The sequence below is a fragment of the Camelina sativa genome, chromosome 9 (assembly GCF_000633955.1).
Source record: "Camelina sativa cultivar DH55 chromosome 9, Cs, whole genome shotgun sequence".
Lineage (NCBI taxonomy): Eukaryota > Viridiplantae > Streptophyta > Magnoliopsida > Brassicales > Brassicaceae > Camelina > Camelina sativa.
Window position 1 is genome coordinate 2674791 of NC_025693.1, and position 12976 is coordinate 2687766.

The 12976-nt window shown below is 31.7% G+C and overlaps 1 protein-coding gene and 1 pseudogene across 1 annotated transcript; both read right to left on the bottom strand.

The window, feature by feature from the left end:
• Nucleotides 1283-2473, bottom strand: LOC104714942 (annotated as a pseudogene).
• On the bottom strand, nt 10760-12037 carry LOC104714944 (cytosolic sulfotransferase 11). The gene is given in 2 exon segments (XM_010432407.2): nt 10760-11304; nt 11306-12037. Coding segments are annotated over 2 exon segments (981 nt in total). The 5' UTR covers nt 11917-12037; the 3' UTR covers nt 10760-10934.

The window sequence follows — 12976 nt, forward strand, 5'->3', positions numbered from 1 at the left end:
ATTTGTATTTATGTAACAATATCCTTACACAGTTGTTCTTCCAGCCACATAGGCTTAAAAACAGAGTCAGAACAAAAGATTATACAAATTTCTTGAACTTATTTTCGTATAAAACAAAGAGCATGTGTCCAGTAACCTCGGTATGTAATCGTGTGACTGAAAGATAGAAAGAAAACTTAATAAATTGTAAGGTTCAAGGCTGAAGAATTGAGTACATTTTTTTGGTGGATTTTTGGGATATTTCCGCTTAATAGCTAGAATTATATTGCCTGTGGTCTGTGGATCATTACATTTTTTTGTGTTGATTCTTCGTTTTGTACACGAGTGAGGTAAATTGGAGGCAGAGAGCGTGTTAAAGAAAAAAGAAATTTAAAGATCTAATCTTTCAAGTATCAAATAAACCCTTCGATGTTCGATCCAAGTTTCAAGAGATTTGTTACAAAAGACACTAAAATTTATATGCATGCCTTGTTCAGAGTTTAGACATAGATAACCTAAATAACATGTGTAATAATAACACTCAAAGCAAACTTTGTCGCCAATAATTTCATATGGCATGCATACATATTTACGTATCAAAAGTGTGATTCCTTTTTACAAAATAACTTTTTATAATGTTAAAAAGTATATATAGTTGAACCGTCAATATCAAAAACAACTAATTATGTTGTTCACCATCTTTATTATTTCCAGTAACGTATTTATAAAGTAAAATATGATGGATATATAACCCACGAATCTTGTTCTCCAGCCGTGGCCCCATAAAATCAGCCAAACATGTTTTCCACGAATGTTTAAAATATTAGACCAAACATTTCTTTAGCTTTAGCTTAAAAGTAACTTACAAAATTAAAATATTCTAATGTAGCCACCCCTGAGATAATATTGTCGTTGCTAAAGGTTTCGAACCGAAATTCTTTTTAAAAAACCAATCTCCCAATATGGTACAGGAAATGTTGTTATATTTCTGATTCTATCGCCACATTGTCTGAAAAAAAGTTTTTGCTTCTTTCTTACTTCTTCAAAAACAAGTTATCTTTGTCAAACTTCTTCAAATAAGAGAAACAATGAATAAATAAATAAAATCTTGATAGGCTTTCAAAACGCCCACATTAAACCTACAATGAAACGAATACTACAATTAACCGGCCCACTCAAAAGACTTTCAAAAGACCATAGCAAACCTATACAAGAAAAATATATATTTCGTTTTGTTGTTCTTGAAACTAAACTAGAGTAACTTAAAATTATTTCAACGAAACAAAATCAACAAAGTTCAATTCATAGAAGAAGATACATGAAATTTAGAAGAAAAATACACCATGAAATTTCAAATCCAAAAACATAACACAACCTTATTGAAATATCAAACCGGAACCTTGTAATCTGTGTTCAGTAATCTCATCAAAGGTTTTGGCCATATGAGGAGTAAGATTATTCTTCCAATCACCAACTTCACCTTTCCTAAAGAATACCTGAGTATCTATACCAATTCTCGTTTTCCCACTTTTATTAACCTCCAAATTGCTTAAATTTTGTAAACTACACAGCTTCAAGATCTCGTCCACCAATCCACTTTCTTCTTCTTTCTCAGTGAATGGATAATTCAAGAACTCGGCGAGTCTCTTGACCTGAACACGAGGCTCCTCAATTATCTCCTCATACCTCATAAAAAGAACATTCTCCTTATCTTCCAGACTCCCTTTCCAATAGCTTAATACATGTTCCCAATAGGGTCCATATAAAATAACTCCTCTACAATATGCATCAAACATGAGCTCAAAAGCGGCTTGATCCATCTTGGTGCGATGTAACATGTTTCTAAAATGCCAACTGGATATAAACGTGTCTTTGATACCTCTAGACACATACACGATTTTGCAAGGTGGAGAAGCCTCTTTGGTGGCTTCACGCAATGCTTGTAAGTGCATATGTGTAGAAAAGATTATAGGAGAAGGAAACTTTGTGAGATCTAGATCTGGAGTTTGGCTATTAGCATATAACTCAATCTCAAGAAATGTGACAAGGTCATGAGGGTTTTGTGAAAGCAAAGGATGGATTTGGGGGTTTTCACGGTATTCATCTCGATGCACAACAACGAAAACTAGGGATTTGAGCCAAGTGGTTCCACCTTTGGGCATAGAAACCATGATTATATCAGTATCTCGTGGCTTCAAATGTTTTTGGATGTCAAGAACGGCTTGGAGTATGTTTGGATAGTACCAACAACCTTTGTAGTTGTAGAGACCATTACCAGTGAAATCTTTGTCTGAAGGTAAGGAAGAGATCAAGTTCTTGGTTTGGAAGATGAACAGGCTCCATGAAGTTTGGAAGATGAACAGGCTCCATGGTGATAAATTCTTTTTCTCTATGTGAACACAAAGAGAGGAGAGTGATAAAAGGTAAAGATATCAGTTTTTTTTTTTGATGCTTTGAATCATTCGGCTTCACAAGGTTACATATGTATATACTTATTTCATAGACATGTATTTATTTCTAACTAATTTGCAACAACATATCGGTCACAATGTAGTCATAAAAATGATGATTATTATTATCTTAGCATATTTGTCACTAATTGTGACAAATTTTGATTATGACTTTTTTCATCATAATATAGTGACGAAAATACTATGAATTTATGACAAATAAATTTACTCATTATATTCTTAATCATAATATTGTATTTAAAATGTCATAAATTTGTGACAAAATTTTTTTATCTTAAAAATACGTCTCAATAAATTTATTTTTTTGTAGTGTTTTCGGATTACCAAAAAATAGAATTCGATTAGTTAGAGAACCATTTAATTTAAGAAAGCCGTACGTGATCGGATGGCTTAACTATAATTGGATTAGGGAGTACGTGAACGTGACTGAAGGATATTTAAAGATATACACACATCTGTTCGATCCACATCAGCTTTATGTCCCAAAAAACCTAAATATAAAATATAATTGTATATAACAGTTTAAAATCCATAAAAAGTTCAGATCATTGGCTACTTACTTCTACTTGGCTAGGACTTCGGCGAAATAATTACCAATTTAAATACAAATTTCTTTAGTTTCTATTTTCATTATGTAATCGTCTGACTGAAAAAAAAGGGAAAAGAAAACCGAATAAATTGTAAAGGGTTAAAGGCTGGAAGTTTTTTTTGTGTGAACTTTGGGATATTTACGTAGGAAAGATTCCTTAATTACTAGAATTGCTTGTGATTCTTAACACAAAGAGAAAAATAAATTGAAGACAAAAGACACTATTATTTCAAGTAAACCTTCGATGTTCTATCCAAATAGCTAGAGTTAGTTTTGTTCACAAAAGACACTAAAATAACATGCCGTGTTCAGACATAGAACAGGTGCAATAATAACACTCAAAGCAAACTTTGTCGCCATAAATTTCAGATGGCATGCTAATATACATATATTTCCACTACAAGAAAATAGTGCTATTGCCACGATATTTTTGCAATGATCGAATTCGTTAAAATTTTGTAATATTTTTTGCTATATTTTTGCAATGATGAATGCACATAACAATTTTATTACAGATTTATTGCAACTTAGTGACAAAATTGTCCATTGCATTTTTTCGTTACAAATTAGTAACATTATTACGACATACAAAAATGTTTTGCAAATTTTGCAAGAAATATTCAACGGTTATGAGTTGTGGCTATTTTGCAAGAAAATTTGAGTAAAAGTATGTGGTAAAATATGCGACACATTTGTTACTGTATTTACAACAATTTATACCTTTTTGCAACATATCTTTTTTAAAATAAATTTACCTTAATATATATTATATTTTTAATTTAATTACTAGTTGAAATCTATAATATTTGTAAATTTATTAACGTTTGATATAAGTTTTTTGATTTAGTTGGATTATATATAATTTGTATATTACTTACTCATTTATAATATAAAATTTATGGTAACTTAAGCTTGTAATCCGAATGGAAACTTCAAGGATATTAGTATAGTAAATTCGGTTTAAATGGTCAGGTTTTGAAATTGAGTTCTCTAAAAAGAAATATATATATATGGCTTTAAGCATGATCATCATTATCTAAGTAAATAACAATATATTAAAACAGATATAACAAAAAAGTTTGATCATTATCTGTTAAGTATAGGACTAGGAACGTGGCTTCCTTCTCTCATATCTTCACAAAGATAAGTTTTTCTTATCAAACTCTATTAAAGATGTAGTGGAAGCACGTACAACTATTATCTTTTCTTTATTTTGAAGCTATCCCTTATTAAATAAAATACTATTACATTTTTTTTATTTTTTCTCTTCTCCCTTTCCATATAAGTTACAAACTTCATTCTATTATTAAGAAAAACAGAACAGAGACAAAAAAACAGAGCAGAGACCAAAAAACAGAGCAGATATCGTTTAAAGAGTTGGTGGTTTAAAAACTTGTACCTCAGCTGATAATTAGACAAGATTCATTATCAGCATCTTAACCACTTCTTTACTTGAAGGCTAAGGTTAATTTTTTGCATAACGTCGTTTAATATTTTATTTTAATTAACAATATTAGACGTGGTTTTCTTTTGGTGGTGCTAGGCGTAGCCTTCATTATCAGCATCTTCACCACCACACTCATACTTTATTTGATTTAAGATTTGTTAGATTTTATTAATACTGTGACATGACTTTTATATATATTTTTCTTTCATTCTTATATCAACCAACTGAAGTACTTTGAGTAACAAGACTTTAATTTTATTTGCTTTTGCAGAAGTTCTGAAATTTTTAAATGTCGTCAAGCAAGGGCGGATCTAGTAAGGCTCTATTGGGGTCAGCTAACCCCACTTATTAGTTATAAATTCTAATATGACCCCTCTAAATTTTGTAATTTGACTCCTACAAATTTTACATTTTAATTTTGATCCCTACAAATTTTTACATTTTTACCATATTTTAGACTAAATTTCTGTTTTGAGCCTCTAAAATTTGCATTTTTACCCTCATTTTTCTTAAAAAAATCATTTTAACCCTCTAAAATTTTACATTTTTATTTCTTTAAGAAAAAAAAAATTATTTGGACCCCTCTAAAATTTTTTTCTGGCTCCGCCACTGTCGTCAAGTAAAGATAATCAAGGGCGGAGCTACGTTGCTGTAAAGCGGGGCAGTTGCCACTGTCAAAATTTTAGAAGGTAGAGCTATTTATTACAATTTTAATTTATGCCCCTGTTAACAATTTACTCAATGCCCATGTTACTTTATTTTTCTATACTCACGTTTGACTATTGTGTTAGTAAAGCACGAAAACCCAATTCCTCGTAATAATATTTCTAAGCCTATTTAGTTGGCAAAAATGTATTACAAACTCATTTCTTTTTGGTACATTACAAACTAAAAATTAAACGTGAGACATGCATGACTCTTTAGCTTCCCTATTCTCCGTCAAACGTAAAATATTATATTCAGATAATTTTTTTCTATGTTATTGTTTTATTTATTACTTGGAGTAACCTTAGTAGAAATAAAAGAAAATTTTAATAAAATTAATATTAAGTGGTTTTTTAAATTTTATTTCAATTTTTTTTTGTATTTTTAGCTCGTCGAAACTATGGTAAAGAATTGGTATTATGTACAGTATGCTTATAAGACATGATTTTAAAATATTTTATTTAATTTTTATAGTTTAAAATTATTGCCACGGGTAAAATTATTTTCTAGATCCGCCACTAGATGCAACTACCAAGCAAGTCTCAGATGCATTCCTAGATGGATTGAAAGAGTTCATAACTGTTGCGAAAAACCATACCTTATATATTGAGAAGAACATAATATTTTGTCCGTGCATTAGGTGTGAGAATGGACATGCTTTTACTGAGGAGATAGTTACTGGTCACTTATATAACAAAGGGTTTATGCCCAATTATTTTGTTTGGGTTTCACAAGGAGAAGACTATGAGGCTGATAAGCAACCACGTTATATTGATGAAGATACAAGCATTCCCGGTGAATTTTCTATGTCTGTTCAAAACACTTATGTCGAGATGGTTACAGATGCTTTTGATGGGCGTATGCCATCTAATCAGAACATGGAGGAAGAGCCCAACGAAGAAGCCAAAAATTTTTTTAATCTGTTAAACGCAAGCCAAAATCAACTATATGATGGATGTGGAGAAGGACTTTCACAATTATCACTAGCATCTAGGTATATGACTCTGAAAACAGATTATAATTTATCAGAAAACTGTATGGATTCTATTGCTCAGATGATGAAAGACTACATGCCTAAAGATAACAAGGCCACTACCTCATATTATGAGACGAAGAAGTTAATGAGATCTTTGGGTCTGCCTTACAGGAAGATTGATGTGTGTCAGAAGAATTGTATGATTTTTTGGAAAGACGATGCAGACAAAAAAAGCTGTAGATTTTGTGGATCTGACAGATTTACAAATGCGAAAGAACCTGAAAAAAGCAAGTTCCGTTTCAGAGAATGTTTTATTTGCCGATTGCTGATAGGCTGAAAAGATTATACCAATCAAAGAAAACAGCTTCACTAATGAGATGGCACAAAGAACATTATTCAACCCACAGTAGTGACGTAATGTGTCATCCATCAGATGGTGAAGCATGGAAACATTTCAACAAGGTATATCCTGATTTTGCTAATGACCCTAGAAATGTGTATCTTAGCTTATGCACTGATGGATTTAATCCTTTTGGAATGTTTGGTCAAAATTATTCGTTATGGCCTGTTATACTGACTCCGTATAACTTACCACCTGATATGTGCATGAAACGAGAGTTCTTATTCCTCACAATACTGATTCATGGCCCCAACCATCCAAAAAGGAGCTTAGACATATTTCTACAGCCTCTCATAGATGAGCTGAATTCTTTGTGGAATGATGGAGTTGAATCCTATGATGTATCACTGAAGCAAAATTTTACGTTACGAGCTATGCTTTTATGGACAATTAGTGATTTTCCTGCATATGCTATGTTGTCTGGATGGACAACTCATGGTCGCTTAGCATGCCCTTATTGTATGGATGATACTGGTGCTTTTTGGTTGAAAAATGGGAGAAAAACATGTTGGTTTGATTGTCACCGTCGTTTTCTTCCAAAAGATCATAGTTTACGACGTAACAAGAAAAACTTCAGAAAAAATAAAATGGTGGATTCAGATCCACCAACAGTGTATTCAGGGGAGGAATTGTGGAGTGATCATGTGTGTAGTTTACCAAGAACAGTTGGCTGTGGAGGAGAAGGACATCCAAAACTAGTGGGATATGGCGAAACACATAACTAGCACAAACAAAGCATATTTTGGCAATTACCTTATTGGAAAAGTCTTCTCATTCGTCATAATCTTGATGTGATGCATATCGAGAAAATGTTTTTTGAAAATATCATCAATACGTTGTTGAATGTTGCAGGAAAAACAAAAGACAATCTTAAGTCCCGTGTTGACTTGGCAGAGATTTGCAACCGAAAAGATCTCCATATGACCAATGATGGAAAAGCTCCATTTCCATTATTTAGACTGACTTCGGAGGGAAAGGAATGTCGTTTTAATTGGTTAAAAGATGAAGTTAAATTTTCTGATGGTTATGCATCAAAGATATCTTCTTCTGATGGAGTTAAACTTTCTAAACTAAAAAGTCATGATTGCCATGTGTTTATGCAAAGACTTCTTTCGATTGCTTTCGCTGAGTTGCTACCAAACAACATCCACCAAGCATTGTCGGGTATGTTTTCGTTTCTTATGCATGTGATTTTATGTTGTCGGTTTCTTTTTGTGTAAAGTAGTTAAACATTGATTAAATTATATGGACTAGCTAGATGGTTTGGAAGAAACTAGTTTGATTCTGTTTTCATTTTCCCCAATGATTTTTTTTTATTTCAGTTATAGTTCTATGTTTTGTTTTTACGTAATTAGCTTTTGGTTTGTTTAACTTGTATTTTTGTTCTGCAACTGTAAGTTTTGTTTTAGTATTAATTAATTTATTATTTATAATATATATTTAGATGAATCCTATGGAAAATGAAGCTCAAGTTCAAGGAGGTGCTCTTTTTTTAGGTGTTCTTAATCCATCCAGAGTGAATGGAGCCTTGTGGTAAGAAAAAATAACAATTCTTTGATTTTTTTTGGTTACTATCATTTCTGTAACTAATTTTGTTTCATTTGTAGGTTTAAACGTGATTCTCTAATCACCACTAAGATAAGAAAAATAATTCGATCTGATTTTCCTGGTCCATATCGAAACTACTCAACAACACCAATAGCTGTTAAGGAGCGATGGTTTAACACATTTAGGGTAATTTTTTTTTTTTTTAAATTTTCCTTTCTAGAAATCGTTATAAAGCTCCACTTTTATATAATATATATTTTTATATTTTTATTCAGAGAAAATTCAATTGGAATCCCATCATTGAACATGAGGTGCTTACAATGTTTCACAAATGTGCTGCAACTAAGCTAATTGATATGATTAGCCGAGTTAAAAAAAAGGGGTCAACAGCCATATTGGATCCTTGATGATCAATACAAAGCTCTTGTAGAGTATTGGGGAACAGAAAAAGCTAAGGAGAGAAGTAAAAAAGCTTTTAAGAGCCGGATGTCTGACCGAAATGGTTTGGGACCTCACAAACATCGAGCAGGCTCACGCTCATATGCCAAAGTTGCAGACATTTTGGTAAGCAATACTATTATTCAAAAATTATTTTTTAACTTTTTACTATAATATTTTTTGTTGATATTTTGTGAAAAGAAAAGAATGGAGATGCATCATACATAGATGTCCTTCGAGAGACACACAAGAAATCAGATGGATCATTTGTGGATGAAAAGGCAAAGCAGATCAGTGAGGGATTTGAGAAGGATATAGCTGATTATATTCTTCTTGATGATGTCCCTGTAACAGCAATAGAGGAGCTAAATCAGGAAAAGAAGAATGAAATATATTTAAAGGTAAACATAAATTTTCAAAACTTCTATTGATTTCAAGGTATTTATCATAAATGTTTTATCTCATAAGTGTTTTTACCATATATTATAGATTGTGGAGGCAACAAACGGTCGTGTGTTTGGACTAGGTGCTCTTCTCAATAAACTCTCAGTCAACGGTGGAGTGGCAGCCACCTTTGAAAAGAATGTGGAAAATGACGAAGTTATCAAACAAAAGTTGGAAGAGCTTTACAAAGAGAATGCAGAAATCAAGGAAAGGCTCAATAAGCTTGAAGGATTAGAGAAAATGTTTGACATGTTGTTCTCCCGTCAATCCTCTAATGGTGTGAACAACTAAGTTTCATTTACTTGTTTTAGTTATGCTTTTTAGTTATGCTTTTTAGGTTTTTATTCTGTACTTAGTTTTTATTTATGGTTGGTTTTTTCTATTATTTTTCATTTTTGCATTTTGGAATATTTTAATATTTTATTATTTAATAAAATTCGTTATTTCTTTCATTGTTTTTTCCGATCATAATATATATTTAATAAAAGAAAGTTTTAAATAAAAAATCATAATTTAACAAATCATGTGCCCAACAAAAATATAGAAAAATATTGGATTCATATTAATGTTGCAAACATTTATGATTATATATCATTGTAATAATGCAACAAAAAAAAAAAATTGCAGTGGCAATATTTTTGCAACATTTTTAATTGTGAGCATCGTCAAAAAATATATGCGACGAGCGTATATTTAAAAATAATTACTACAAATTTGCAATATTTTTGCTTTATATTTTACGTAGCATTTATTTACGACAATATATAGTTGCATTAGACCGTCGTGATTATACCACTAATTTGCTGCATAAATATTGTTGCATTAATACAACAGATATAGCAATATATTACTTCGTTGCAAATTTGTAATAATATTTGCTATATTTTTTATGTGGCAATAATTTGTAACAAATGGAAGTTGCAAACATACGTTACAATTATACGACAAATTTACTACAAAAATAATGTTGCATTAATACGACAACATAGCAATGAGTCTATTTATTGCAAATTTTGCAATATATATGCAACAAATACCAATTTACAACGTTCATATAGCTACAATAAAAAATGTGTCTCAATTACGTTGCATTTTCAAATTTGCAACAAAATATGGAGTTATCGCAACAAATTCTAGTGTAGCTATGACTCATTTTTTTTGTAGTGTTCATATTAATTATATATGTGTCAAAAACTCAAAAGTCAGATTCCTTTCTACAATTAACTTCTTATAATGCTAAAAAATTAAAAGTATATATATATATATATATATATATATATATAGTTGAACTGTCAATATCCAAACCACGTACTAATCATATTGTTTACAATATAATATATATTATTTCCATTAACGTATTTATAAAGTAAAATATGCATGATGGCTATATGTAATCCACGAATCTTCTTCTCCAGCCGTGGCCCCATAAAATCAGCCAAACATGTTTTCCACGAATGTCCATAAAATATAGACCAAACATTTCTTTAGCTTTAACTTTAAGTAACTTGCAAATCAAAATGTTCTAATAGCCACGCCGGATAATATTGTCGTTGCTAAAGGTTCAATACCAAAGAACTTTTAAAAACCAGTCTCCCAATGCGTTATGCATAAAAATTTCACAAATACAATAATGCGTTATGGTACACGGAATTATGTCATCATTCTGACTAGAATGCTAGTTACTCAAAAAGCATATTTCGGCCTAAACGATTAGTACAAGTTATCGACCCGTTAAGACATTCAAAAAGCCCACAAGTTACTATAATAAAATTATATATTTCGTTCTATTGTTCTTGAAAGTAAAACATATGGAAAATTCACAAAAAAAAAAAGTAAAACATAGAGTACCAAATATTATTTGAACGAAACCAAATCAACAAAGTTCATAGAAAAAAGACACATGAAATATTCTAAGCTAAGAAGAACATAACACAACCTTATTGAAATTTCAAACCGGAACCTCGCAGTTTGTTTTCAAAAATCTCATCAAAGGTTTTGGCCATATGAGGAGTAAGATGATTCTTCCAGTCACCAACTTCACCTTTCCTAAAAAATGCGTGAGAATCTACACCAACTCTTATCGCCCCAGTTTTATTAACTTCCAAATTGCTTAAATTTCGGAAACTACACAGCTTTAGGATCTCGTCCACCAATCCACTTTCTTCTTCTTCCTTGGTGAATGGACAATTCAAGAACTCGGCGAGTCTCTTGACTTGAACGCGAGGCTCCTCAACCATCTCCTCATACCTCATAAAAAGAACATTCTCCTTGTCTTCCAGACTCCCTTTCCAATAGCTCAATATTTGTTCCATATGCGACAACTCCTCTGCAAACTGCATCAAACATGAGCTCGAAATCGGCTTTATCCATCTTGGTGCGATGTAACATGCTTCTAAAATGCCAACCGGAAATAAACGTGTCTTTGATACCTCTACACACATACACGATTTTGCAAGGCGAGGAAGCCTTTTTGGTGGCCTCACGCAATGCTTGTAAGTGCATATGGGTAGAAAAGATCATAGGAGAAGGAAACTTTGTGAGATCTGGAGCTTGGCTATTAGCATATAACTCAATCTCAAGAAATGGGACAAGGTCATGAGGGTTTTGTGAAAGCAAAGGATGGATTTGGGGGTTTTCACGGTATTCATCTTGATGCACAACAGCGAAAACTAGGGATTTGAGCCAAGTGGTTCCACCTTTGGGCATAGAAGCCATGATTATATCAGTATCTCGTGGCTTGAAATGTTTTTGGATGTCAAGAACGGCTTGGAGTATGTTTGGATAGTACCAACAACCTTTGTAGTTGTAGAGACCATTACCAGTGAAATCTTTGTCTGAAGGTAAGGAAGAGATCAAGTTCTTTGTTTCTTGACTAACTTGGTTGTCTTTCATGAAGTTTGGAAGATGAACAGGCTCCATTGTGATAAAATTCTTTTTCTCTATGTGAACACAAAGAGAGGAGAGTGATAAAAGGTAAAGATAATTTTTTTTTTTTTTTTTTTGCTTTGAATCATTCGGCTTCACAAGGTTACATATGTATATACTTATTTCATAGACATGTATTTAATCCACACAAATTTCCTAGGATAAAAATCTTATCTTCAATAGACTTTGTCTTTGAACCAATGAAAGGTTCACTTTGTCGGTGCACAAAAAGAAAATTAAAGGTTCACTTTGTAGGTCTGGGCATTTGGGTACCCGTTCGGGTTCGGTTCGGGTATTTTAGATTTTCGGGTTTTCGGGTGTAGAGGTATAGGCCCGTTCGGATATTTCTAGATTTTGGGTTTGGTTCGGGTATTTTGGGTTTAGATTCGGATTACCTGAAGTTCACAAAATTCAAAATTTTAGTATCTAATTTAGTCTAAATTATTCAATAATACACAATATATCTGAAAATTTAGAGTATTTTTTACCCAAATTTACTATTAAACAGTTTAAATACTTCAAATTATCAAAAATATCTAAAAATCTGAATATTTTTGATAATTATATTATTTAAATTATAAATATTACTAATATATTACTACTATATATTAATAATATGGGTATATTCGGATATCTGTTCGGGTTTTGGTTTGGATTCGGGTTTTCGGATTTAGAAATTTAGAACCCGTTCGGATATTTTACAATTTCGGATACGGGATCGGATCGAATTTTTTGGCTCGGATCTTCGGATCCAGGTATTTTGCCCAGACCTATCACTTTGTCTTGAATTCCTCACCAGAACTTTTTTTTGCGCAAAGAAATCCTCACAAGATAAAGAGTACAATTGATGATGGCAACTTCTTTTGATCAACTATAGTATCATTTAATAAATTATTGTTTAGATTTTGTTAATTGAAAAATTAAAAGTCCAAATAAAAATTACTTCGAATTTTTTTTTTGCGTTTTTCCCAATTTTGTTATGCCGACGTTTTTTGCATCCAATCATATATGTCTTCTGTTTCATTTTAAGTAATGTTTAGAACTTTTTCATACA